Source organism: Platalea leucorodia (assembly GCF_965183815.1).
Source record: "Platalea leucorodia genome assembly, chromosome: 4".
In the NCBI taxonomy this organism is placed as follows: domain Eukaryota; kingdom Metazoa; phylum Chordata; class Aves; order Pelecaniformes; family Threskiornithidae; genus Platalea; species Platalea leucorodia.
Genome location: NC_138826.1, coordinates 51,359,383 through 51,386,585, shown reverse-complemented (window position 1 = coordinate 51,386,585; position 27,203 = coordinate 51,359,383). Strand labels below are relative to the sequence as shown.

The 27,203-nt window shown below is 40.9% G+C and overlaps 1 protein-coding gene across 1 annotated transcript in view; it reads right to left on the bottom strand.

Moving 5' to 3' along the window:
* EFCAB6 (EF-hand calcium binding domain 6) overlaps window positions 1-27,203 on the bottom strand; it is a gene marked incomplete at both ends in the record, with an annotated part of 107,012 nt that overhangs the window by 19,517 nt on the left and 60,292 nt on the right. Inside the window, 8 exons of the mRNA XM_082310186.1 lie at window positions 1,976-2,164; window positions 5,411-5,606; window positions 8,704-8,859; window positions 19,605-19,832; window positions 21,410-21,528; window positions 22,571-22,667; window positions 25,076-25,311; window positions 26,481-26,607. Coding sequence (XP_082166312.1) covers window positions 1,976-2,164; window positions 5,411-5,606; window positions 8,704-8,859; window positions 19,605-19,832; window positions 21,410-21,528; window positions 22,571-22,667; window positions 25,076-25,311; window positions 26,481-26,607 — 1,348 coding nt within the window. The remainder of the gene's footprint in view (window positions 1-1,975; window positions 2,165-5,410; window positions 5,607-8,703; window positions 8,860-19,604; window positions 19,833-21,409; window positions 21,529-22,570; window positions 22,668-25,075; window positions 25,312-26,480; window positions 26,608-27,203) is intronic.

Here is a 27,203-nt window from a genome sequence, read left to right as displayed (position 1 = left end):
AACTGTTTAAAGAGACTTCAGGTTAAAATGTACACTCTTGCGGAGTTTGATCCCAGGAATTGCGCAGCTTGTCAAGTTGTTAAGGAGGCTTAGCACCTACTTTGAGGATGCGAAGACTTTACAGCAAAACCTTCCCTAACAAAAGCAGCTACCTATTCTAAAGTTAACACGAAAGCTTGCTGGTGGGTCAGTATTACAGCACACAAATACATTCTTGAAATAATCATACAGATATGTTATATTTCATACAATTGGTCTTTGTGCTGGTATGACTCAGTTGAAGCTTATTGAATTTATATCGGCATAAAAGCAGGACGGGGGAAATGCGCCATTTTCTAGCCTGTACAAAGTATTCCACTGTTTTACGCTTGAGAACCATGTAATCTATTATATCTGTTAAGATTGCATTTTAATTTTAATAAGCTGAAAATATAAATATTTAAAAATCCCCAACTATTTTTTAAATAACTATAATTAAATGTAGTCCTGCCACTAAGGACAAAGTAACAGTTACACTACTATAAATATTAATGCTAAATTTACAGAGAATAAAATACATTTAAGCAACCTTATAAAATTTTAAGTAAAGCTACACTTATAATAAGCACTTTGGTAAAGTTATGCCTGTTGGTAACTTGCATAGGTAAAGTCTCTAACCCGCTACAAAAGCCTACAACACATTACAAGTGTTTGGAGCTGTTTATGGGTCCTCCTTCATTCGAAACCTGTGGTCCCTCCTCTCGTGAATCACTCAAGCCCTGCGATTATTTGAAGCCTGACAGACTTTGACTCGCGACACGAAGAGGCTGAGACAGATCTCCCTGGTTTTCCAAGCTTCTACTTTATGACACAAGATTTAATCACCGTATAGCTCTATACGGATTTGTTTAGCACAACATTCTATTATCGCCATGGCAATAAAGTGGTAGGCTTTTTATATGGTTTTCCATTGGGTGATGATTATTATTTTTCTCATTTTATTTGTGCTTCAAGCATATACTTTTGAAAATGAAACATAGTTACTTCTTAGAGCATAAGATGCAAGTTAATACTTACTTTTTTTTTTTTTTTTTTTTTTTTTTAGAATTGCCTTTTATCCAGCTAGTAACCAGCTTTCACATCCTTAGCCAAGTTCAGAAATGAGCTGTAAGTAATGTAATTTGGACTCCTGCACCCTCAGATCTACTTATACCCACATCCCGCTGGCTAAGGCAGACTAAGAGGGGAGAAGCCAGAGAAAAGGGAAGGACTGTGAAATTAAAGTAAGACAGAGACTTCTTTTACTTACACCTTGTGATAATGTTCCTTTATTTACAAACATGGTAAGGATTGCTGAGCTGATAAAAGGATGTGATTATGAACTGAAGGATCTGTTCCTGCAGTCTGCACCAAGTGAATGACTCCAAGGGAGGCACTGCGGACACGAACCTCTGCCACAGAGAAACAGCAACTCTAGTTTTATTTGAGTTGTGGCGACATGCATATTCAGAGCATCAGAAGACTCTGTCCGTGGCTGCAGTCAAGATTTTCTCTGTTCTTGACTAATCTCTGTGTTTGACCGTCCTGCTACATCTACGCTGCTATTACTGTTTGGCACCAAGAACCTGGTGGGCTTCCCAATCCACTCAATTTTCTGTCCAGCCCCTGCCAGTCCATCTAGGCAGGTCAGGGATCACTGGGCATATTTGGATATCCCACATCCTATGTCACCCCACTGGGGCAATCTGGTTGTATCTGTGGTCATGCTTTCAGCTTGCCACATGTACAGCCCTCAATCTACACGAGTGCAAGACTTGACTTTTAACTTCTGAGAGCCTTTTGTAAGGAGACAAGGGCTTCAGTGGAGTTCAACTGAGATCAACAGAAAGATATGTGAATTTTGCGTGCTCAGTTAGTTAGTCAGTCAGTCACTTCTAACACATCAGATGATTGTATCTTTTAAAGAAATATATTATAGCTCGGTAGCTCTTCTTACCTCTATGAGGTGGTTTATGTTTTTCAGGAAAACTTTCCAGTCTACTGTGAAGTCCTCACAAAGGTTAAGGTTCTTGAGAAGGTGCCTGAACTGTCTGTCTGATAATTTAAAGCAGAAATGGTCAAGTACTTGCCGAAATTCCAGTGCTTTAATTACTCCAGTGCCTTCTTTATCAAATAGAGAAAATGCCTGAGAAGCAAGAATTCAAATTATTTAAGCAAACCCAGACCTTCCAAAAGAGAAGTCTTTTTTAGCAACCATTTCGCAGTTCACAGGGAAATACCTGAGACCCATATGCCTTTTGCTTGCAGGTATTTTATACAAGAAGAAACAAAACACAGTTCTCAGAACCTTACTTAGTTTGAAGCTTTCCTTTCTTTTAAAAATGAGAAGCAATTGTTGAAATAAGCCAAAAATAACCTGTATTTCTGCGCCACATGTAAATATAAATATGGAAATAAACAACAACCTTCAGTAAAAGCAAAAAGGCATTATATCAAGTATCCAAACACTCCAGAAAAGGTAGTCATTAAGATAAGAGAGGAAACAAACAAAAATATTTAAGGGCTGCCTTAAATAATTTTAATAAAAATATTTTAAATTAAACTCACCTGAGCATATTTAATTTGCCTTTTGTTCCCCGCACCCCAAATGACTGTCCCTTTGTCCCTGGCGGGGCAAGTTTGCTTTCTACTCCCTAAAGGACTCGATAGTCCTCCATCCTCATTAGCTCCAGCTCATCCTGAAGCCTTCCTTGCTCTCTTCTTATCCTCCCTTGCACAAAATGCCCAGCCTGTTCTTCATGGGAGTTTTCCAAAGGTTTTCCAGGGGAAAAACATTAAGTTTAGCACAGTTGCAGCAGAAGGTATGCAAGAGAGTAGTCCAAACGAGTGGCAGAAATACCAAGGTCTAGAAAAGTTGTGGGTTATATCAACTCTCATTCTGCCTGGCTGATACTAACTTACCATGCCCCTGTGTTCTATTCTGCCCCTTATTTATGATGCTGCACATATAAATCACTGATTACATAAATGTAAATGAATATTACACCTTTCAAAACTTCAGGTTAAAGTCCTATTAGTCTGCTAACACTATAGTATGTTGGTGTAATACAGCAATTTTTATTTTTTAGCATTAGAACTGTTATAAATAATGGGTTTAGAAATGTATATTTTAACGTACATGAACCACATCTACTGGCAAAACAAATGCTACCATATCCAAAGGACATTGGAAAGGAATCCTTTGATCACTAAAGAGGATTCTGTAACTTCTGAATATGAAAGTTTCATCTTTGCTTACATACTGAAAGTTACGGGAAAAACAAAGCATTGAGTATATAGTATGCATTGTACCGAGTATGGTGAAAATGAATGGGAAATTATTATACTGACAGAGAGGATCCACCTGAACTCTTAAACTATTTGTTCTGAAACTTCAAAGGTCTGTATTCAGTTGCAGAAATGCTGTGGATGGGATGTGATGGTTTCTTTTTTTCCAACTAGCTGGACTCTAGGAACTGGGCTTTCAGATCTGCCTCCTTGTAACAAAATATTTTGTTATAAGCTTATGTCGTTAGAATCCTCCATCACATAGGTGGCAGCAACTATTACTCAAAAAATGGCTCAGAAGAAAATTGAGAACTTCCTTAGTTTCTCAAGTAAGGGAAATGAGAAAATGTTCTGCTTTTCTATAGCATGGTGGACAAAGTCTGGCTCTCCATGGAGAAAATCCCTTGGTCCCTGAAGTTATATTAACCACCAAATGGTATCCTAAAAGACTAAATGGACTATTTGTTCATGCCAAAAGTCATTTTCAAATTATATCCTCAGGAGACAGAACTGTGACCTCCATTCCCAAGACACACAGGGACGAGAGGACAGATACTGTCTTCTACTAAAGTTTAACAAACACTAACCTCTGCTATTGAATTTATCTATTTCTTATTTCAATAATGCAGAGCACAAGAAGGATTTTTTTTTCCCCTAACTATGAAAAATGTAAAGTGATTATATAAATATTTCAGTACCCTGTTCAAGAGTTAGTTTATCTGGCCAAAAATGGGAACATGACCCCAGTAAGTCTGCAAATGTCACAGGAGTCTCCAAATAGTGTGAAAAGAGATTTTTGTAAAGAAACAGCATCTCCCATGGTACTACTTTTTTTTTGGGTGCTTGTACCAGTGACTTCACTAGTGACGTCTTTGTTGGAAGCCTGTGTTATTTTTAACTGCAGGACAGAGTCCACAGATTGAGATTTCAGAAATGCAGCCATTGACGACAGGGAATTTCTGCCCCCATCGTCTTCCCAGCCGCTGTTCCCTTCCCCTCCCTTGGGCGGGCAGCAGCTCTCCCGTGGCCACACACAACTGATGAGGCTTTTGTCAGGTTGAAGTTCCCTGACCCGGGTCATTGGGCAGGAAGACGAGTACTGCTTTTGACACAAGGCAGGCGGGAGGACCACATTGCTGGGGAGACGGGGGTAGCGAGGCCATCTTTGCAAGCATAAGCCCGCCTCTAAAGCCATGAGCTTAAACTGGACCTGAAACTGCAGGTGCAGATGAGATGGCTCTACGGTTCTTTGTGAAAGGAATGTTTCCTTCAAGGTCTTTTTGATTATTCTTTCCCATGCTTGAAAACAATCTTACTGTGGCATCAAGAATTATTTAGTCTAGAAGCTGCTGCATTTCAGTAGACTCCAACACAACAGTCTAAGACTGCTTAATACACAGTGTTTTTTCATTCAGGGCTTTCAAAATTCTCGACAGAAGTGGTTATTTTTATTTTTCTCATTTCACAGGTGGAAAAAACAGGAAACTTGCTGCTCAACAGCTAATGCACCTTATCTGTCTGTGTCAGAGTCAGAAGTGGCCAAGAGCATAAATACAGATAGTTGCAGAGCCCCAGCTGACAGGTGCTAACTTCTGCAGCCACTATAATGTGCTCACATCTGATCATATGTCTGTATCCTCAGTTACTGCGTGATCCTTTCATCTCACACTGATAAAACCATAATGCCTGCCTGCAGTAGCACATTATATCCACATATAATAAGTCTCAGCTTAGGAAACTGAACCGAGCTATTTGAAAGACATTATATTTACATGCTTGGTACACAATTTACAGACAACTGGAGAAGGAAAAGAGGTTTGGGGAAGAGAGGAAGGGTCCTGGTAATTTGTTATTTGCTTTTTCCTTTCCAATCCTATCTTCACAAAACCTCTAGGCTTGATTTGATATGCTTGTTTTGTGGAGTTAACAGAATACAATCAATTAAGAAGTCTGCAGTTGTCAGAAGATGCTCTTTCTACACAGGCCAAGGTTGTTGGTAGCACTCAAATAATAGCAGAAAAGTTTTGAAACCTTTGGGTTAGTCCCCAGTCAGGCAGAAAAAAACAGAGATTAAAATAAGATGCGGTGACCACATGAAACTTACCTTGTACAACAAATCATAAGATGATGCAACTATTTCTTTTATCTTAATTAGGGTCTGTTCTAAGCTGAGCGCTGCAAAGCTTGCAGGTGGTGCAGCCTGCTTTTGTCTCTGTTGGTATTTAGATGCTCTGCCATCATCAATTGCTCTCAGGAAATCAAAATAAGAGAGCTTGCTGTCATGAATGCTGATTCCTAAGCTAAGGGAAAAACACAGAATGAGATATCAATGATTTTAAATAATTATCTCGCTGTTGTCTGTAGTGATTAATTATTATGATGTATTATTTGTACTGCAGCAGCACTTCAGAGTATGCTTGTGCTGTCAGTGTATAAATCCTGTTAGTTCCAGGCCAAGCTCCTTCTCGGGTCTAAGCCACCAATCTGACCAATTAGATGCAACTGCACTCTCAGATGCAGATCCAGGCCAATCTTGAGATGCTCAAGAGGAGGCCTGCTTTAGCCTGGGCCCGAGTGCACAACCTTCCAGTCCATCAGCATTAATTTTGTGCTTTTTAAGCACAGCACAGTATTTTGGTCACAACCTGCTGCTGACCTTACCATCCCCAATGTGGCCGGAGGACACGTAGGCTCCCAACCTTGACCCTGAATCTCCTTTTCACGTCACAGTGTAAACGCAGTCTGATAGACTCTGTTGAAGAGTAGATGTTCCTTGTGCTAAGTGCCGGTGCTTTCCCTTAACTTTCTGCTTTACAAAAATACTTTTGATTCACAGATGCTGAAGTGCTGCTTAAGCCTCCCAATATGTCATGATCATTACAATTCTGAGAGAAAGAAGCCACACACAGCCTGGTAAGGTGTTACCAGACACGAGCTAGGACATCCAGTACCGCTTTGTGATACGTTTCATGGATGTACCAGCACAGGTCTATACTCACTCACGATTTCTCTACCACATGGGAGGAAACCAAACCAGGTTCCATGCAATGCTTCTCCTTACGTTTGCGATAGAAGGGCTTACCTTCCCTCTCAACCTGTGCTTCGCTCTGCATGGTTTGGCAGGCCACTAGAGAACTATTTTACAGGCTGTTGGCAGGACTCAGCCTCGCTCTCTCAGGCACTGGCCCTCCCTCCTTTGGTGTGTCCACGGAGCTGCACAGAGGGCTGCCACATTGACTCGTGGCGCGCTGTGTCTGGTGAGGGTTTCTCTTCTGATCGCCTGTGGTCAGGCTGTACCTGGGAGCCCAGCCCGCGGGCTCTGCAGGCTGCACTCACAACTTGCCGAATTTCCATCTGTCAGCTGAAACATCTGCTGGATCACAGACACTGGGGAATTTCATGTTCTGTCACATCGGAAATTCAGTGGGTTACAGAGCTGACTACAGATAGCTCCGGGTAACAACAGCGAATATATTTTTGCATCAAATATCAGCATGGGGAAAGATGAGCTCTTGCATATGATTTGGGGAATTTTTTTTTTTGCAGAGGACTTTGTTACCAAACTAAATTAATTTTTATTCCAAGATGTTTTACCATAAAAAGACTGGAATTAAGGCAAGCTTCACATATGCGGAAAATATGTGAAAATAAAAGTTATTTAGCGTGAAAGACTAAGACAAGATGAATAGCACTAACCCTTACAGGAAAAGCTACTTTCCTCCAGTGTCCTGTGACTTGTGACCACTTAATGAAAAGACACCTGGTATATTTTAAACAAGGACTTCAAACCCGTCTAATGAGACCGTAAAGTTCATCACCACAAGGGATACAATAGCAGGGGCTTGCTCTGCTCTCGCTTACCCAGTATAAAGCCAGTGCAGTCAGTTTATGGAATTTCCTACCATTGAAAGACAATCAGAGAGTCTCCAGACTACCGCATATGTTGGGTGTTTTTGATGTAGATCCATTGGCTCCCATAAAATTATTCCAGATTGACCTTACAGTTACCATCTATGGAGAGGTTTTTAATAGACTTTAATAATTTTATAGCCAATTATCAGAACTATAGATTCTTTACACACATGTATTAGGTAGACAATTCCTATGTTGCAGGGGAAAGGCTGGACTCTTTTTCATCTTGCATTCAGCTTTTTTGTTAGAATTATGGTCAAGGCAAGTCCTAAGGAGGCAAGACTTGACAGAGGAGACGGCCCCACTACACAACCCTGATTTTCTTGTTTAAAACTGAATTACTGTAACGTACTTTTATCATCTGTTTCCACAGTAAATCACTGGGGACCAATGCCTCAGCCACCAATCACCAGAATATCCAGTTACAAGAATGACTAATTAATGGGGAGAGCCACTAAAACAAAGAGGAAGCTTTATAAAACAGGCTGGAAAAGAAATTAACTATAGACCCCATATCTGCTAGTAAGAAAAAAAATATTCAAGAGCCCTGATTTTGCATCTTGCAGCTGCACAGCACTCCCACATACTACCCGTGTCAAGCTGGCTCCAATATTGGAGACAGTGTGTGGAAAAGGAAATAATCAACACCATTTCAGTGGAGAAATAAATTGCCATGTGGGCATTAAAATTTTAGTAATAAAACTAAATGCATATGCTAATCTACTCTGTATTATTTAGAAAAGACTATTTTGGATCAAGAAAGGAATAATCTGCACAAAATTACAATGAATGGAGGTGTTTATCATCAAGAGGTCTTTGAGAAAGAAACAAGCAGCAGATTCCTATTAAGGTTTCAATTCAGAAAAAGTTGATCACCCAATTAAAGGTGAACTGTGAAAAGACTTTGTTAATTTTATTTCAAAAAAGAGTCTGGTCTGGCAGGCTCTGGCGAACAAAACCCAGTGCTGCCAGGCATATGACCTTTGGGGGACTGTTTGGTGCAGAGAACCCCAGAAACCTAGTGTTGGAGCAGGTCCTTTGTGTTCTTCAGCCTCTACAAAAGAGATTTTTCTACTTACTCATATTATCACAGAGAATTAAAAGGATAGTTTTGCATGGCAGCAGCATTGAATAATTTGAAAATTATTGCTATTGTATAACCTGATTTAATTCTCTTTTGAGTTTGAACAGGATCTGTTTCACACACTTGCTCTATTAAATTGAAAATAAATAAATAAAACAAACTAGCAAACAAATACACATACTCACAGCATGCTTTTTTATGTAAGAAGCCACTTCACTCTCATTACCTGCAGAATCAATGCATTAACTAAAAAGATTTTTCACTTATATGCAGTTTTAAGCATGTGGGGTATCTATCTCCATTAGTTTTAACAGTGCTTCTTACATGCTTAACACTAAGTAGAAGCTTATAGGCTTTGCTGGGTGTGACCAAAGAGGTGCTTAGGAGATAATGATACAAACCTGTTTAGAAGACTATTGAACTGATCATGATCAAGGTAATAGTTGAATTCTTGTAGGATCCTGTGCAGGTCACATACTGTTACATAGCCATCTCTATTTTTATCCACTTTATGAAAGGCCTTACTGAAATCTTGGAAGTAATCCCTAAATTTATCCCTGAAAGAGAGCAGATGTTTATTTTAGCTCCTTTGCTAAATCAGACAAAAACGATGCAAACGAATATACAAAATAGGGGTGGAGAAAGATTTTGAGCTTATTTGTGCATGATAAGTTCATATAATTTATTCAAAGACTGCCAAATTGTTCACAAATAAGCCTCAAACCCAACACCCCCCTCTTTTAATTTGCACATGGAATTGCATGGCTCAAGCCTGCCATTGTAAACAAATGATCCTTGGGTGATTAACTGGTTACTCTCCCAGTTCAGAACTGCAGCTACAAAACATAGTGCTCTCTTTTAAAGCCTGTACAGATCTGAGTTACAAAATATTTAGTACAGTTGTTAAAATGATAAAGGTTTGGCAGCATACTTTCTGCAATTTGAGGATTCTGAAACTTTGACTATTAAGAACTAACACCTGAGCAAAACCTGCAGTAGTGCAGGGCCTGATCCATGCCCAAGGGAAGAAGTGCAGAGCTTCTGCTGACTCATGTGGACTTTGGATCAGCACCTTAAAAATGTCTCTGAGATATTTATAATTTCTTACACATGATCAAAGTCAGGCCTCAAAATCTTGACTCTTCCTCCCACTTTATTTTGTCACTTATACTTCACTGACATCAGGGACCTTTTGATCAAACTTTGGAAACCCAAGCGATATCCCTCTCTGCCTCTTGATTCAACAAAAGCCTCTCTGCATTTCGGCTCAAGAGGACAAGGCAGGCACAAACATCTCTCCTTACCGCATGTCTTCAACTAGCAAAGTCACTTAAGATTAATGTAAGTTAAAATAGTTGTGAATTACATCTTGATGCAGATTACCAAGTATACATAAATTATCTACATATATTCGGCACTTACAAGATGATACCCTTATAGCAAAAAAGACGAGTTTAGATCTGGGTTAATACCTACAGCTGCACTCCATTTGCTCTGGGATTGCTCTTTCTGACAGCCCTAGCGTACAGAGTGTGGAGGCTGGGTTCGTTAGAGAGTCAGGATTTGTAGTATAAAAGGCTTATTACAGTGATAACAGAGTTCAACAGTGTAACTGACATAATCAAGCATGATTCATTGCCTCAGCTGCTCGCCAAGTCTGTCTGTGGATTTAACAGCTCAGACCAGTTCACTCTGCTCCTTGTTAAGCCACCGTCAATCAGTCAGCACCTGAGCCTTACATTTTCTCCTTTGTAGGAATATAATCAGAGAATCATATAGAATCATAGAATCATTTAGGTTGGAAAAGACCCTTAAGATCATCAAGTCCAACCATTAACCTAGCACTGCCAAGTCCACCACTAAACTGTCCCTAAGCACCACATCTACCCATCTTTTAAATACCTCCAGGGATGGGGACTCAACCACTTCCCTGGGCAGCCCGTTCCAGTGCCTGACTACCCTTTCAGTGAAGAAGTTTTTCCTAATATCCAACCTAAACCTCCCCTGGCGCAGCCTGAGGCCATTTCCTCTTGTCCTATTGCTTGTTACTTGAGAGAAGAGACTGACCCCTGCCTTGCTACAACCTCCTTTCAGGTAGGTGTAAAGAGCGATAAGGTCTCCCTCTTCTCCAGGCTAAACAACCCCATCTCCCTCAGCCGCTCCTCATAAGACTTGTGCTCTAGACCCTTCACCAGCTTCGTTGCCCTCCTCTGGACACACTCCAGCACCTCGATGTCCTTCTTGTAGTGAGAGGCCCAAAACTGAATGCAGTATTTGAGGTGCAGCCTCACCAGTGCCGAGTACAAGGGGACGATCACTTCCCTGGTCCTGCTGGCCATGCTATTTCTGAGGCAAGCCCAGGATGCTGTTGGCCTTCTTAGCCACCTGGGCACACTGCTGGCCCATATTCAGCCATGTGCCTCATAGAATAGTCATAGAATAGTTTGGGTTGGAAGGGACCTTTAAAGGTCATCTAGTCCAATCCCCCTGCAATGAGCAGGGACATCTTCAACTAGATCAGGTTGCTCAGAGCCCCGTCCACCCTGACCTTGACTGTTTCCAGGGATGGGGCATCTACCACCTCTCTGGGCAGCCTGTTCCAGTGTTTCACCATGCTCACCGTAAAAAATTTCTTCCTTAAATCTAGTCTAAATCTACCCTCTTTTAGTTTAAAACCATTACCCCTTGTCCTATCGCAACAGGCCCTACCAAAAAGTTTATCCCCATCTTTCTTATAAGCTCCCTTTAAGTACTGAAAGGCCACAATAAGGTCTCCCCAGAGCCTTCTCTTCTTCAGGCTGAACAACCCTAGCTCCCTCAGCCTGTCCTCATAGTATAGGTGTTCCATCCCTCTGATAATTTTTGTGGCCTTCCTCTGGACTCGCTCCAACAGGTTCATGTCCTTCTTATTTTGGGGACCCCAGAGCTGGATGCAGTCACTCCAGGTGGGGTCTGAGGAGAGTGGAGTAGAGGGGCAGAATCACCTCCCTCGACCTGCTGGCCACACTTCTTTTGATGCAGCCCAGGATATGGTTGGCTTTCTGGGCTGCGAACATACATTGCCAGCTCATGTCCAGCTTTTCGTCCACCCGTACCCCCAAGTCCTTCTCCTCAGGGCTGCTCTCAATCCCTTTATCCCCCAGCCTGTATTGATAGCGGAGGTTGCCCTGACCCAGGTGCAGGACCTTGCACTTGGCCTTGTTGAACCTCATGATGTTCACATGGGCCCACTTCTCAAGCTTGTCCTGGTCCCTCTGGATGGCATCCCATCCCTCAGGTGTGTAATCAGTTGTTATAAGGCTAACATGGCACATGCTAAATCTCATATGCTTTTTAGCAATACTCAGTAAGTCTTTTCAGAGCTCTGCAGACTCTCATGGATCTCCTCAGAGGCTTCTGGTCTCAGCTGCAGTTACTGGTGCTGTCTTTCCTCTCACAGCATTGCAGAATCCTTGTTTTTCCATTTGTTTTCAAGAAGCTGTAAGTTCAGTACAGCCTTTACAAGAACAATACATTTTCCTTGCCAGTTGTATTTCCTACGACTCTGCCCTTTTGGACTTTGCACTTCATATGAACAAAGAGCAATTTCCCCACAGCCCTCAGGGTCCAGGAAACACCATGGTGTATGCCAACAGCATCACCTACCTTAAAAAATCTGAATTATGATATGACTTAGGTGGGCTGTTAGCAATTTATTATATACTTCAGACCCATTGTACCTTCCACTTTTATATAGACTAAATTGGGAGTACTGGGACTCTCTGCTTAACAAAATTTCAGCTGGCCAGAAACCATCAAGTTCAGTGGAAGTATGAATCACTTCTCAGCTTCACAGCTTGCTTGAATTGTCTTTTAACAGTTTTAACTCAGCTCACCGTTGTATTCAGGATATCTGGATATACTTCATTCCTTACAAATCATTTCAGGTCTGAGCTGCTGAACAGGGCACCATTGCTAGACAAAATTTCTGGGACTCTATACCCAAACAAATAGAGCATTAGTGCATGCCGTAACATGTTCTGACGTTAAATTCAATCCAAATGCAATTTCAGGTTAATGCCCAAGTCAGATACTTACAACAGGTTCAGAAGAATCAACATATGGTCTTATCTCTCACATTTTTCAACAGCCTTGTGAGTGTCCTGTACTCTGTGAGGCACATCAGATCATAACACATTGACATCACTATGCTGTTACCTCTGAAGCATATGCTGCTAAACACAGAAAACTCTGATCTGAATTGGTCATATGGGCTTGGTATGCAATGCCCTCGCTACGCAACAGGTGGTAACCTTTGTGACTTTCTGCATTGTGTCATCTTCTGTACAGCCTCGCCAAACCTAGCCCACTTTCTTCTGAAATAGGATAATACATTTTAAAATTTTATTTCCAGATGCTATGTCATTCTCTGTGTTGTTTTCAAAAGCAGACTTCTTGAATGCTCTAGAAAGTACGTTTTTGACCAGTAATTATTTCTGCAACTTAAACTTTATTGTCGAATTGAATGGTTTTACCTAAAAAAACCCCAAAACACTAAAAAGTCACACTGTTTTTATATTCTGGAAGCTGGTCTTTCTTTTGCCTACAAAGTGGTTTGTCTCAGCTCTGACCATAACAGATCAATAAACAAATATGTGACATTTCTTACTATCAGAGAGCAGAGCCAGAGCTCTGCTCTCTCAGTCTGTGCCTCAAATCGTGGTGTTGACAAGCGCCCTAGAAACACAGGCCACACATTTCCATTGGTTATTTTTTCAATAATACTGACTGTAAGCCATCTTTTGAAGACTTTGTCTGTCTTCCAGTGCCAATATACATAAGGCCAGGAGTTGTCTTTATTAATGCCTTTAATTTGGGAATTCTTTTCCCAGATTTACAGCCCAGTATGTCCATTTTGTGTAGTAACTCAAAAGCTACTTGCACAGATTGCCTGTGTGATACGAACTCTCAGGTAACATTCATGTGCTAACAGGCCTCTGGACACCCTTGTTATCTTTGTGGATGGCATATTTGCAATGACTCTGTTTTATCTTGTTGACAGTTAATCTTTTATGTTATTTCTCTGCCCTTACATTTGCATTTCTGTCTAATCCTACTTCTCAGGCCCTCTTGGATACTTTTTTCAGATTCCCTACTGGTTTTCTCTCTACTTGACATCTTCAGTATCTATTTAAGCAGCCACAGTTGCTTCAAGTGAATGGCTTTTCCTACACTTCCCTGTGAAAACTCAAGAATGGACTTTAAGCCTAAAGGAAGTCTTTGAAAGCAGAATCTCCTGTACACTGGTTTAAAAATTCATAGTGTTAAACTCCTGTCATGTGAGGAAGTGTGCTTGAATCCAGCAGAAGAATCTGAATTTGTAATTTTTGTAAAAATTGATTAATATTTGTAAAAACACATGCAGTCCTTTTACCTGAAAATATCCTTTATAGGACGGTGTCTGTCCTGAAACATATACTTAGCCCCATTGGATGTAAGGGCAATCTCAGTGACTTGCCTTTTGATCTTCCGGCTGCTAATTGGCTCTTCCATTTTTAAACTTCCCACCATTACTCGTATATAATCTAGCTCCTTTATGAGCTTCTCTCTCATGACCAGAGGAAAGGTCCTAGCAGCACACATTGCCGTGAAAAATACAGCTCTATGTTCTGTGCCTACTTCGTCTCTGACGCTACAGATTTCTGGGTATCGATCTCCTGTGTTTATGGTTTCTTCATCAGACTCACTGCTTTAACCAAGCCCAGGGCTAGGCATATTTTAGACCAAATATTAGGTCTTTCTGCCTATAAACTTAAACTACTGTGTTTATCTTCACTTTTCAATATAAGTTCATACAATCCTTTAGTAGGAATTAGATTCTCAGTAGACATCCTCAGTTTCAATAGTCTTTCTTCATATGTAGAGATTCCTGAGCCAGATTTTTTACAGTGTGTTTGGAGGTAACATTGACTGAGCACCAATTTTGAATTTAGAGGTGTTTTTTCTTACTCTGCAGCCCCCTTGCGCAGCTTTTGCACAGAATCTCTATGTGGTATTTTGTTGTATTGTTGATTTGTGCACCATCACACAGATCTGCGAATACGGAGGATATTCTCTTTTGCTTCTGCTTTTCCAGTTGCAAGGTCTTGCAAAATAACTCTGTTTCTTAGAGCTGCCACAGAATTTCTAAACTCCTGGACATAATGCGAATCTGTGAATTTCACTTTGGCCACTTCTTGCAGATAGCTCTGAAGTCTCTTCAAAACTCTCCTAGTTTCTTTTCCTGACAGACGGCATGTCCTGCTCTCCTTCTGTTATTTCGATACTGTCCCTTATGACTGTCCTAGCTTGACTAAACAGATTTTTCTATCCTTTTTTTTTTTTTCAGATCCTACCTTCCTGGGATCTTTTCTGTATCTTTGGATCTTTGATGCCAATCACTACCTGATCCCTTAAAATGGAATCTCTGAAAAAGTCATGGCTACTTGACTGATCCGTTATTTTAAGATCAGCTAAAAATTCTTCAAAGGATTCCTCCTTCTGCATTCTCCTATGAAACCTGTGTCTTTCAAAAGTTCAAGTTTCCTTGGGAGTGCAATATTCCTTCAACTTACTTTCTGTAGCTGCATGGATTGCCCTCTTACCCTGGCTTGGTTTCATGCTATTAAGAACTTTGATAGCTCCTACTCCTGTAATATTCCAGAAAATAGTTGTGAGCTTCTTTATGATTAATCTAGCCACTGTATATAGGTTTCAAAGCATGGTGTGAATCTTTTCAAGGGAACTGCAATATTACCAGTGTGTTTTAGAGTCTCTAAAAGCCCCTAAAGAGCGATTGCATTTTCTCTCACTTCCAAATCTCTTTTTTCTAGTTAATTCCTTCCTCTTTTTCACATTCTGCTCCTGTTACCATGTGGTACTTGGTTTACACTCAAAGCAAAACTTGTATTGGAAAGCGCATAGAAGTATGCTGCAGAGGGTGCACATCAGTCAGAGTGCTCTTGCATTGCACTCAAGCTGGCTTTACTGTCTTGAATCTCCACGTATCTAATTACTGACTAACCAGCTCAGACTCCTTCAACCTCGTCTTAGATATGAGACCCTAGAGATCCAACATCTGCTAATTACATCTCTGAGTTTTAACTTTTATTGTGTTCAGAAGCCTACAGACTTTCCAGCAGAGATGCAAATCTAAAATCTCCTGACAGAGGGTTTGCTTTTTTTGAGTTACTGTAATGTGCCACAGTTTAAAAACCATGGCTTTACAGTGATCGCAAAGGGGCAATGGTGGAGGAGGATGGGTGCTGAGGCCCAGTAAGAGACCAAGAGAGTCACACCTAAGAAGCAAGATACAGCAGCCTGAAAGCCAAAAACAGCTGACCACCCTAAGGGCAGTTTGTGATTTCAGTGAAAGATTGATCTCCTCCAGCCCTGGAAGACTATTTAGCACTGCTCCTTCCATCTTGCAAGGGTGTGCTTTGAAGGTGTGATATGGTCCACATTGTACCCTCATTGCAGAAAATTTCTGGAACCCTTTTCAACTGTGTGTTACTTTCAGTGCCACTCTTCATCGCCACTATCGTCTTCCACTTAAATCTTCCCAATGAAAGTAAAGGCTGAAGTAACATCAAAACAGTTTTTGAGAGTCATATTTTTGGAAAATTGAGGCATTCGACATTTTTGGACTGATAAAAGGTTTCCACGCAGTAATTGTTCCACTTACAGCAGTAAATATGTGCGTGGAGAAAATGAGGATTAAAACCATAGATCAAGCTACATCATTGCCAAAAAATAATATTTTCTTGCGAATGTTTTGTATTTTTCTTGAAGAGCTGGAGAGCTACTGTTCAATGTCTGTTTCTAATTTGGGCGATTTGTTCCTGTGAGTTACAACAAAAGCAAAAGGAAAAAAAAAAAAGTGCACAGCAGTATGTTTTGAATTGTAAGATGTCCAGAGCTTTTGTCTGCCTCACAGTGTGTAATCACAGGGCACTGAAACTGCTCCAAAGCTGTTAGGGTGAGGTTCACAGCCCTTGCAGAAAGCCAGAAGAAAGGGCACAGGCTGGATGCAGCCACTGTGCAAATAGAAATGAGAGGGCTTAAGCAAGATCACAGAAGGGGGAGTGGGTACTGCTCCCAGTGCTGCTGAAGTGGGTCCTATAACCACCAAATTCACACCTCAGGCAAATACCTTCTCCCAGTCCAAATTTGACGGGTGAAAGGAATCAGTTTTCTAACTCATTGAGAGTGAAGTGGGGGCTGAGACCCACGTGGATCACCAGGCCTAGGTTTTGCAGCCACTGCATCCGTTTTCCTGACCAAGAGCAGATCTCCTTACGCTGACCTTTACAGCAGAAGGGCACGGTGCCCACCTGTGCTACCTGTATCTGAGCTGCCTTAGGTGGTCCTGGAGCAGAAGGCTGACACTCGGCTGGATCGCTGCCTTCACAGCCACCGCGCGGATGGATTTCATCTGTCAGACAACAACTCTGGCTTAAGAGACATTTAGGGCTTTCCAGGGCCTTACGTGAAATCTGAGGAGTTCAGAGGCCTGGATTCAACTCCTCTTCCGCTTCCAGCTTTCCGAGAGAGAAAACCAGACAGGAACTGCTACCACAGGACTGCTCCCACCGGCCAGGAGGTGGGTGAGGAAGTGTGGGAGATGAGAAGAGAACACTATGAGGAACTGAAAGGTGGCAATAATCGATAACAAGACATATTTCTGCAGACCATGAGCGATTAAGCTGTGAGGTCATTCCCAAAGGAAGCTGCAGATGCCAGAAATTTCAAAAGATTACAAACAGAACTGGATGTCTTACATATATAAATCAAGAAAAGCCAGAATCTAATAAACAATTAGAGCATAATTTTTTTAAAAGGATATACAAGTCCCATCTGCAGGCTTCATCATTGCCCAGGATGAGACAGCCCCAGTGCAGGGGGCAGGATATTCTATGTCCATCTATTAGAAGGCTGCTCCACCTCAACCAGAAACATCTGGCTCTGGTTGCTAGCAGGTAACTGAATACAGTTATACTTGACGCAGTCTGCCAATTTCTGTTCTCCTCCAAAGTACGGTTAAGGATCACTATGCAGTCGTATGTATGTATTTGTGTGTTGTTGCCATATACATAGTTGTTGTTAGGGTATGTTCTCAAAAGTAAATAATTCTAAATGATGTGGACCTGCCAGCGTGTCACATCATGACTGTTTTATTTTTACGCAGCATGTCTTCCCCCTTGATTTAATTACTCTCCAGCTGCTTCAGGATGAGTATTTGCATCTCTGAGCCACGCTGCATAATTTCTGCTTGCAGCACAGCATCTTCCCTACTTGCAGAGCTGCTTCTTACATATAGCATTGGAGGCAGGGCCGCCTTGCACTTGGCATTGCACTAACAGGAAAGAAATAGAAGGTTCTTGACCAAAAGAGCTCTTCATCCAAGTGCAAGACTAGAGACAACTGTTTGGTACAACAAAATGGAGTGGAAGAGCCCACTATGAGACAGTTAGGGCCTAAGTTTCACATCAGACAGTTACAAATACAGTAATAAGCAATGCCTACAACACAGCAGCTGCCTAACCATCTCTGTTGTATATTATGCAATTTTTTACAGGTGGAATGCTCATTGATACCTGTGGGTGTCATAAGTGCAGTTTATGCCAGAGAGCTGCAATGCAGGTGGGAGAGTTGTGACACTGAAAAGAAAGGACAGTTTTGCCCTTGATTCCTTCAGCCTATTTGGGATACTGAAAAACAGAATTTAAAAAAGCAGGGTAAAAAGGCAAAAGCCTTAGCTTACAGGCTTCTCTCTGTGTTTTGTGGGTTTTTTTGTCTAATGATTTCCCAAGCTGCCTCTTTATCTGCCAGATAAGGCTGCTCTTCTTTGTTTATGAGTGTATCACCTTTACCAACAATGTCATGGGGAATTATCATTCTTATCAATAATAATTTATTAGTTCCTACAACATCCAGACACCTTCTGGGCACAAAAGAAAGCAAATCTGTGCTCTTGGGGGTATATTTTTACATGTTATTTGCTCCTGAGGGTTTATAGTCCTAAAAAACCAAAACAAAACAACCCACAACCCCCCCAACAGTTCAGGAGAAGAGAGAAAAGCAGAAAACATGTTAAGCATCCAGGTGGTGTCTATCCACAATCTGGAAATATAAAGTTTTAACAGCACTGTACTGGGGCAGAGGATTCTCCTGCTGCCTCAATCTGCTGGCAGGTGCAGGAATCCTACAGCAGCAGCAGGCTAATCACTGCTGACTCACTAGGGCAAGCATGGATCATTAGACTCCACTCTGAGTAGGATATAATTTTGTCATTTGTTTGTCAAATGCTCTTCTCAGGAGCAATGACCTATTAACTCTGTGAGTGTTGATTTTGTTTGAGGCAGAGACTCATCTTGCTTGGAGACAAGATGCTTATTTCTGTCATATGGAGCCAGGGTCCATCCTTGTCGAGGCTGTTTTTTGCCGTATCTACAAAGCCATTTACTAATAATTTAACTAGCTCCTAGAGGGATGTGAAACCAACCGTGACTGCTACTTGGCCCTCATCCAAGGGACGGGGCAAGATATGGGACCACAGTGTCCTACACGCCCAGCCATTCCAACTGCAAGAAAAGCAAGCCCCTGTTGAGTGTAATCAGGTACGTCTAAGTCTATGTTGCCCAAAGCAGTCTAAGAAGAAGAGACCTGCAGGGTGACAAAAACTGCACTTGCTCTTCTCCCTCAATCTGAGCTGACAGCAGCATTAGGACTGGAACCACAAGCTGAGATGATACCAATAAACAGGCCAGGGAGTGCTCCGGGCACAGGGGCCAGCTGGCACATCTCTGCTAGTGAACCTTCTTAGCCACCGAAAAGGAGCAGCTGCCTGCAAACTGCCTCTTAGGAACAGTCCTTGAAGCATTCTTGCTCCCAAACGGTGCTGGGAGTGATCAGGGAAAACAGTAGCTGACACAGGCCAAAGCATGATGAGGACTGCTTTGGCAGTCTAGCAGCACAGATGACTGAGTCTGTGAATGTCTCTGGACATTCCGATTTGTCGGTATAGATGCTGCCATAAAGTCTGTAAAATAAGTAATATAAACCATGGAGAATATCTATTAAAAAAGTCTCACAGTGCACACTGAGCTAGGCTTATCTCCAGCAAATCAAGGGAATATCACTATGGATAAGCTTGGTCCAGCACCTTCTGAGACTCCTTTTCAGAGTCTTTTTTTTTTGTAAAATTACATTTGTATTGTACACAGTGTCATCTTAACAAACTAAACACATAGAAAGTTATATGCTAAACTCATAAATAACTTACTTGATCTGCTTTTTAATTTCTCTTACATGCAGAGCTTTAGTTTGCTGTTTCTGCTGCTCTTCCAGCTTTGAATGCTTCTTTTGTTGATTGTTATAATGTGCTTGTAAACGTGCATAGCTGTCTTCCGTGATGTGTCTGCTGAGCCCTGTGTCAGCAGGTGCAGACTCCATCCCCAGTTTCTGTAAAAATTCTTGATGAGTAAGATATCCTTTTGCATCTGTATCATACCTTGAAAAAGAAATGCTCTTTTTAAATATTCATGTGTTCTTCATAGAAAGGCATTACAGATGTCCTTAAGTGACTTAACAGCTTAAATCTCAGTGACTTCCCTTCCTCATAGAGGTGCCATATCACACTGAGAATGAGTGACTTTATGAGAAATACGAAAGATAGGGCTTATGCATTGTAATCACAGAGTCGATTCTGAAAACACTGCCCTGAGGACCAAACTGTCAGGAGTATTCTCCAGCTCTCAGTACTGCTGCCTTTCAGTGTCTGGCTTGAGATGCAGAGAACTGGGCTCCTAAAAATTCAGTCTCAAGTGTCTCAAACTGGTCACACAAATCTGAGATGCTCAGAATTGTAATCATCCTCCAGAAACATAGGTCTAGCTTCATAAACACTTCTCATATTTTCTTAGGTATAAACCATTCCACAGGCTTTTTCCCCTGCAGTTTCTCCCCCTGCTAGTGCTCCAGTGCATGGTAATGCCTAATTTAGCCTCAGCTTCACTCTAATTCCTTTATTCAAGTTACAGACATATCAGGCACGTAAGAGATTTTAGCTATTCTCTAAAAGGAGTGGCTGATGGGAGTGAAATTGTGCAGCAGATAACTGTAAGAAAAGGATACTCTTCAATGTGCCATGGCATCCATAAGGAATAAGAATGAAAAGTAAAATCTAATGGAGTAGAAAATAATTCAGAGATGAATCAGTGCTAAGAAGAAACTATATAGTTAATGCAGTTTGAAACCAAAATGCAATACACTCAGGTTCTATATGTTAGGGAGAGTGATTATTTTTTTAAATAGACCTGTAATGAAGGTAGCTTTTTATATAATGGCACATACAGCTGACATCTATGCCATTTCAAACACAGTTTATAGCACAACTCCTCTTTGTTGAAGGCAGACAAGTATTTTCCCCCACTTCACAACAAATTACTTGCCTATAAAAACATTTCATGATATTACTTGCCATCTTTACACAGCATGAAATTACCTTACTTTCTTTTGTTATGTGTTTGGTATATAGCATTTTTCTTTTGGCTGAATCACTTTTATTTAGGTTGAAAATATTGTAAGTAAATTTAGTGCCCTGGAAAGGAGAGGCTGGTAGCACTGCCTTGAGACAGGTATGCAATACAAACCCTGCACGGAGCTCCTCGATGGAAGCTTTGTCTGCAGATCCCAGCTGACCCAAGACACTTGGAACTGACTTTCCCCCATCACAAACTAAGGTAGGTGTTTGTGTGTATAAACAAAATTGATGAAAACCAAGTTAATTTAACCAGTGACCTAAGGTGCCGTCCAAGAAGAAAATGCATGTTAAATTAAAGGGATTAGTAATACTGAAGCCAAGAGAAAGTCCTACTGGAAACTGATGGATCTAATTGTATTCTTGAGCTCAGTATGATAAGACATAGCCTCCTGTAACACACTGTCATGATCTGAGGTCACAATCATAACAAAATAAAAGATTTCTTGTGCAAGTGTAATCTATTGTCATTCGCTGCACTACCAAAGGGTCTGTAATCCTATAAAAGATACATTATTGAAAGAGCTAATCATTTAGAGTTGTCATACCTTGCCCAAAGCTGCTTAAATTCTTCTGGGGTGATTGGAATGCCAAATCTGAACAAGACTTTCTTCAAGTCCCTTGGCTGTATAATGCCATTTCCTTCACTGTCTAATTCCTGAAAATTCTGGAATGTAAAATAAATCATCACTAACAAGAACCAACAAGTTTGACAAAATGTTTGATCTCTTTATAAGCTTAACAAATAATGGGAATTGAGAAAGAAACGGAAAATCATGCACATCTGTATTAAATCTTTTAATGCTTTTTCATTTGATTTTTACTGTTTCCTACTTTCCGTTATGGATGTGCAGCTCTCAAAAGCTTGAATTGGGACTGACAACACAGGTGTTTAGGTGATGTACTCTGTGTGGAAAGTTTCTTACTGATGGCAAACAGAGGGGATATGAGCATGAGAGGCGTGCATGTAGCTGTGGGTATGCCCACTGCTGCAGCATGCCAGTGGAAGATGAAGGCACTGGAAAATGGCAGACCTGCAGATTTTCTCCCCAACTTGTTCTATACCTAAGATGAATTGGATTTTGCTTTGGGTTTTGGTTGGTTGCTTGGTTGGGTTTGTTGGGTTTTTTACCATTCATCTTGCAAACTGAGACTAGCAGCACTATTGTCTGATTTACACAAACATTTAATGAAAAAATTACATTAATTTTTCCTTGTACTACTCTGTTGTCCAAATATTGCAACTATTCAACAAGTTAAAAAGGATAAAGAGGTGGAAGTAATTTTTATAGGACGATTTTGTGAGAGTCTCTGGATGGCGTAAGCACCGCAGTCAGTGCTTCGCTGGGCTGGGCAGCACTGGGTGTCAGCATAGGAGCAGGTGTGTGTTTGTGTACAGCACGTAGTCAAACAGGCCTCAGATGAAGCCCATTACTACTCTTACAACAGAAATATTAAATAAAACCAACAATAATAAAATATGAAGAACATTTTAGAAATAACTGTAATAGCATCTGCTACATAATCAACATTACAAAAATTGAATATTTTTCAAACTGTTGATTTTTTTTAATCACATAGTTTTTATCATTAATGAGCTATTTTGCAAGGGTCTCTTTGAATATTTATAGAATCTGAAGATCAAGATTGTATAATGTTCTGAAATCTATTAGTGCTGCTTATTTATTTAAAGAAAACATTCTTCTTACCCTTGCTAGGTCATGCCATCTGGTTCTTGCTTTGATAACAAGGTAGTAATGAGCGTGATCACAAGCTACCTCTGCATCCGTTATCATCTGTTTTTTTCTCAGAAAAGAAAAAAAATAAAATAACAACTAACTATGTTTTACATTAGTGGGCTCTTTAATCTCCACAAGTTTCCTTCCCTTTTGTTGTTCTTCACAGTAGTGGTGGGTTTGTTTCCTAGTTTCTAAGATACACATTAAAGATTGTTACTTCACATCTGTGTAAACTTAATTCTTTAAATACTGTGTTATTTCCCTAGCTGCAGGTTAGTGAAGATGTTTTAAATTTTGTAATTCCCTATTTATTTTCAAATCAGTGTTGTTCAGTTCTCCCTCAAATTCAAGAGCCAGCATGGATCTTTTATACGCATAGAAGGAAATGTTAATTATCTCAGAAACAATTATATCCTGGAGTGACTCCAGGAAGATTATCCTTGATTTACCTCAGTAACGTAGATCAAAACTATCTTTGTGAGTCACCAAGGCATGGGTAGTAAGTCTGGGGAGTAAGACCCACATTTGCAAATTCAGCCACCATTACAAGAGCCTAACTTTTGGGGGCCTGGTGCTTCTGGTTAAATCCAAGCATGCAGAGGAATATGGATGCCTCAGATTAGGATCCAGCATAGCTGTCACATGACACAGAAAGCCGACTAGATCTGTGTGCTACGCAAGGACACACCTACCTGAGAATCGAGGGGACCTTATGTCTCACCATTCTTCTCACCTGAGAAGAGCAGCCCTTCTTTTGGTGCCCAGTTCTCTTTATCTTTTCTAAGCCCTTCCAGTTAGAAAACTGAGGAAAGGCCGGTCATTTCTCTTAACATACGTGCTACATCCTAGCACCAGTTTCTCCTCCGGCTATTGCTTTGTAAGGAAATGCTGCAGACATATGTCTTCAGAGCCTGCTTCAGCTACGCTCCAGGAATACCCTCCCTGGACCAAGATTCTCAAATGAGAGGCAGAAGAATATTGGCTCTGCAGACCAGGCGAGATGTGCTAACTACGTCTGACCTACCCACTGAGTTCCTGTACCACCCATGGCACGCGCAGACCAAAACTTAGGTCCTGGAGAACTGCAACGCTGCAAACTCAGCCCCTTCTGCTCTCCTGGGGCTCCGTGCCTTGACAGCCTTTGCTGAGGCTCCGTTTGGATTTAGAAACATGAATGCCACATTAATCTGGTTTAGGTGCCTGGGAACCTTCTGAGTTTTCCCCACTCCCACTGCTTGAGAGAAGATTCCATAAGCCTAAACAACTGACCAACAAAAATAGCCTAAATACTTAGCCAGGAAAATGCAAGTGCTCTTAAGGCTTTCAATCACTGTATTTTCTTTGCTGGAATTCTGAAACAGTAATAGTATTTGAAACGAGAAAATTCTGGGGCTAAATTCAAAATGTTTCAATTTCTAGCTAAGTCCAAACTGAAACAGAAATGAGAGCGCAACAGTAATTGGTCTCCAACTCCAACTGTTAGCAAGATTCAATCATCATCAGTTTCCTTTCTTGTTTTAGACTGATGTCCTTGATTCACTCAGTTGTCCAATTCAGGAAAAAAGAAAAACAAACCGAGTAGATAAATATTACTAACATCAGAGCCAACAGTAATGCTGTAAGAGACAAATAAAAACTGGGAAATAAGCCTATGTGTATATATCACATCTTCACTGCCACAGCAGAGATGAGTTGCTGATCAGGAGCTTTTTCAGTCCTGCTGTATCTTGTCATTATTTTTACAAATTTATCTCTGTTTGCATAGTTAAACGGAGTTTCACACTGAGTTTTTAGAATGAATTTTTTAGTGCCTAAATGCTATTTATCATTAAAGTTAAGCTAAACTTTACAATTCCAGATGTTTTAAGCAGCATCACTTCTCGCAGGAAGGGAGGCTGCAGCACTCTTCTCCCTGTCCTCCACCCGCTCCACCGTGCCTCAGTGCTTCTGTGCACCTCACCTGGTCTACTCTCAGTGCCCTGGCAGCATAAAGGTCTGCAGCATGAGGCTTCAGGCTCCTGGAATGTACACTGACAGCAATATTAGTCTCAGAACTGACAGACACTGTGCCAGACAGGTAATACCCTGGCTGCTCCTCAACCCAAAATGACATCTGATTCCCGAACCACATCCCCAATTCTGCATGCTTGGAAGATGCAGCAAAGTTGTCCAGTTTGGAGGCTAGCTCAGCTCTAAGGCTCCGACCCAGGCAACAGTATATATGTTTGACCTTACAGATTTAAGCAGTCCCCAGGGTAGTTCTGGCATTTTAACCTAGTGGTGGATTCAATATCTGATTTAATGGAGACATAAATTACTGAGAACTTGGTAAAGCTACCCAACTTCAGCTTGATAAAGACATATTTTAATACTACCTTTTTTTCAATTATACCCAATACAAATTTTCACACAGCGTATTCATTTCCATAAACACGTCAGATTACTGTAGGTACTACATGACTTTTTCTTTCTTACTTGTGAGATGGCACGAGCGGAGGAGGTACCTCCTTAGATTCTTGGGTGTGGAACAGTTGACAGAATTCTTGGTAATTTAACGTGGAGTTCAGGTTCATTCCCAACAAACCAAGTAGGTGCAGGAATTCCTCATCTCTAAGATGAAGGAGAAAGCTGTCCAAGAATTGCCGAAAGTCAAGCATGTTGATGATACCGTCATGGTTACTGTCTGTTTTACGGAAGGCAGAATAGGTGTCCTAACAAGGAATATTTAACTAAATTTATTTAACACATCAACTACATGTTTTTAAACATAAATAACAAATGTTTGCTCTAGACTTGTTTTGACAACAGGCTAATATTTTAACACAGTTTGAGAATACAAAGCATTTATACTACTGCCTTACTAAACACTCGGGATAGTCCGCAGTAAACTGCAGTCTTATTGCTTTCATCTCAAGCATGTACAGAACTGAGCAAAAGTAGGGAGCATCAAAAAGCCACCCCCTTACAAATTTACAAATTAATCTCCACTTTCCATCAGTACTATACTGAGAGGTACCTCATTTCTACCCTTGCACACCCTTAGAAAACCTGTAATGAAGAGAGAATTTACAGCAATTGATCTACCAGCTGAACAGCTTCTCCTGTTAAAATAGAGGCAAAATGTTCAAACACCTTTAAAATGGTGCAGTTCTTCACAAATCTGAAGTAATGCTGATCAACACGATCAGCTTTGCTAGGGCTGTCCAAGCTGGTTTGAACAGAAGATCCCTTTCCTGAACGCTGATCTTTTCCACTTCTCCCAGGGAACAGGGATGGGATGGGATGGGATGGGATGGGATGGGATGGGATGGGATGAACTGAGCAAAAGGGTAACCACTGCAGCTTCTCTCCTTTGTAAAATGTGATCTCTCTTATTCTGTGCATATCCATGGTGGGAATTCAAGGAGTACATTCTAATGGTAATTACAGAAAATAATAAGCAAACATAGAAAAGCTGGAAAACAACTCTTGATTAAGATCACCATGTTGCAAACTTTAGGGACTAAGAACAACATCTTGAAAGATCATTCTCATGAATAGATGGACTGTTCCATGAATGAGCAGTACAGAGTTATTCTTTTCTAATTGCAGAATCTTTAATAGCTATGCTCACAAAAGGATGTGAAAAAATAACTCAGATCTTATTTTCCTGGCAGAGGCTGCAGAGCAGACAATTAGGAAAAAAAAAAGAAGTTTTTGCCTTGAAAACTGAATGTATTTGAACTGGAAGTTTCTGAGAACACAGAAGACATGAAATCCAATATAATTTTTAGAGTCGCTTTCCTGACAGCTCCTCCAAACCAACTTTAAAAACAAATGTTTGTATCAAAATAACCACCAGCTTCACTGCCAAAAGCAAACCACGGCTCAATGTATTTACCCCATAGACTTCCATCAGCTTATCATTAAGTTGATTGAGACATTCTTCAGCAGTCATGTAGTGATATTTAGCATCATTTACTCTGTGGTTTGGGCTGTTACATAACGTAGCTCCTGGCCCATTCAATCTGGCATCTGCAATAATGAAATCAAAGTATAGCAAATATTGAAAAGATGATATTAAACACATCTGATAAATAGCGCTATAATACAACATCAACAAAACAAGAAACCCTGCAATCGCATTCTTTACAGCCCAAATATGAGAAAGTCCAATAGCTGTGTGCAGTACTGGTCGTGTCCACCCAATTTACAGTAACGGCCTCAGCTGCTATAGTTTTCCTAGCACAAGGTGAAGAAGATAATCTCAACCGAAGAAAGCACAGCTGAGACAAGGTCTTTTTCTTTTGTTTTAGCCTTCTCTGGTGCCTGGTTGCTTTGAGGAAGGGAGGTATGGGACTGGAGGAGGAGAAAAGGAGCACTGTGGAAGCTGTGACTTGCTGTCATACCGCCTGTCTGTCTCAGTGAGGGAACACGGGAGCTGCAGACAGTGTCAGAGAAAGTAATTTGTTACGTCTTTGACTGTGTAGCACAACTGCTGCACGCTAGACTATCTCCCCTGGAGCAATTCTACCCTGGCTAAGCCCTCCTCCCGTTTGAACCACTGTGAGCTATTTCAGGAGATCTTCCATCAAAACACTCCTGACTTAACAGAGCATCACCC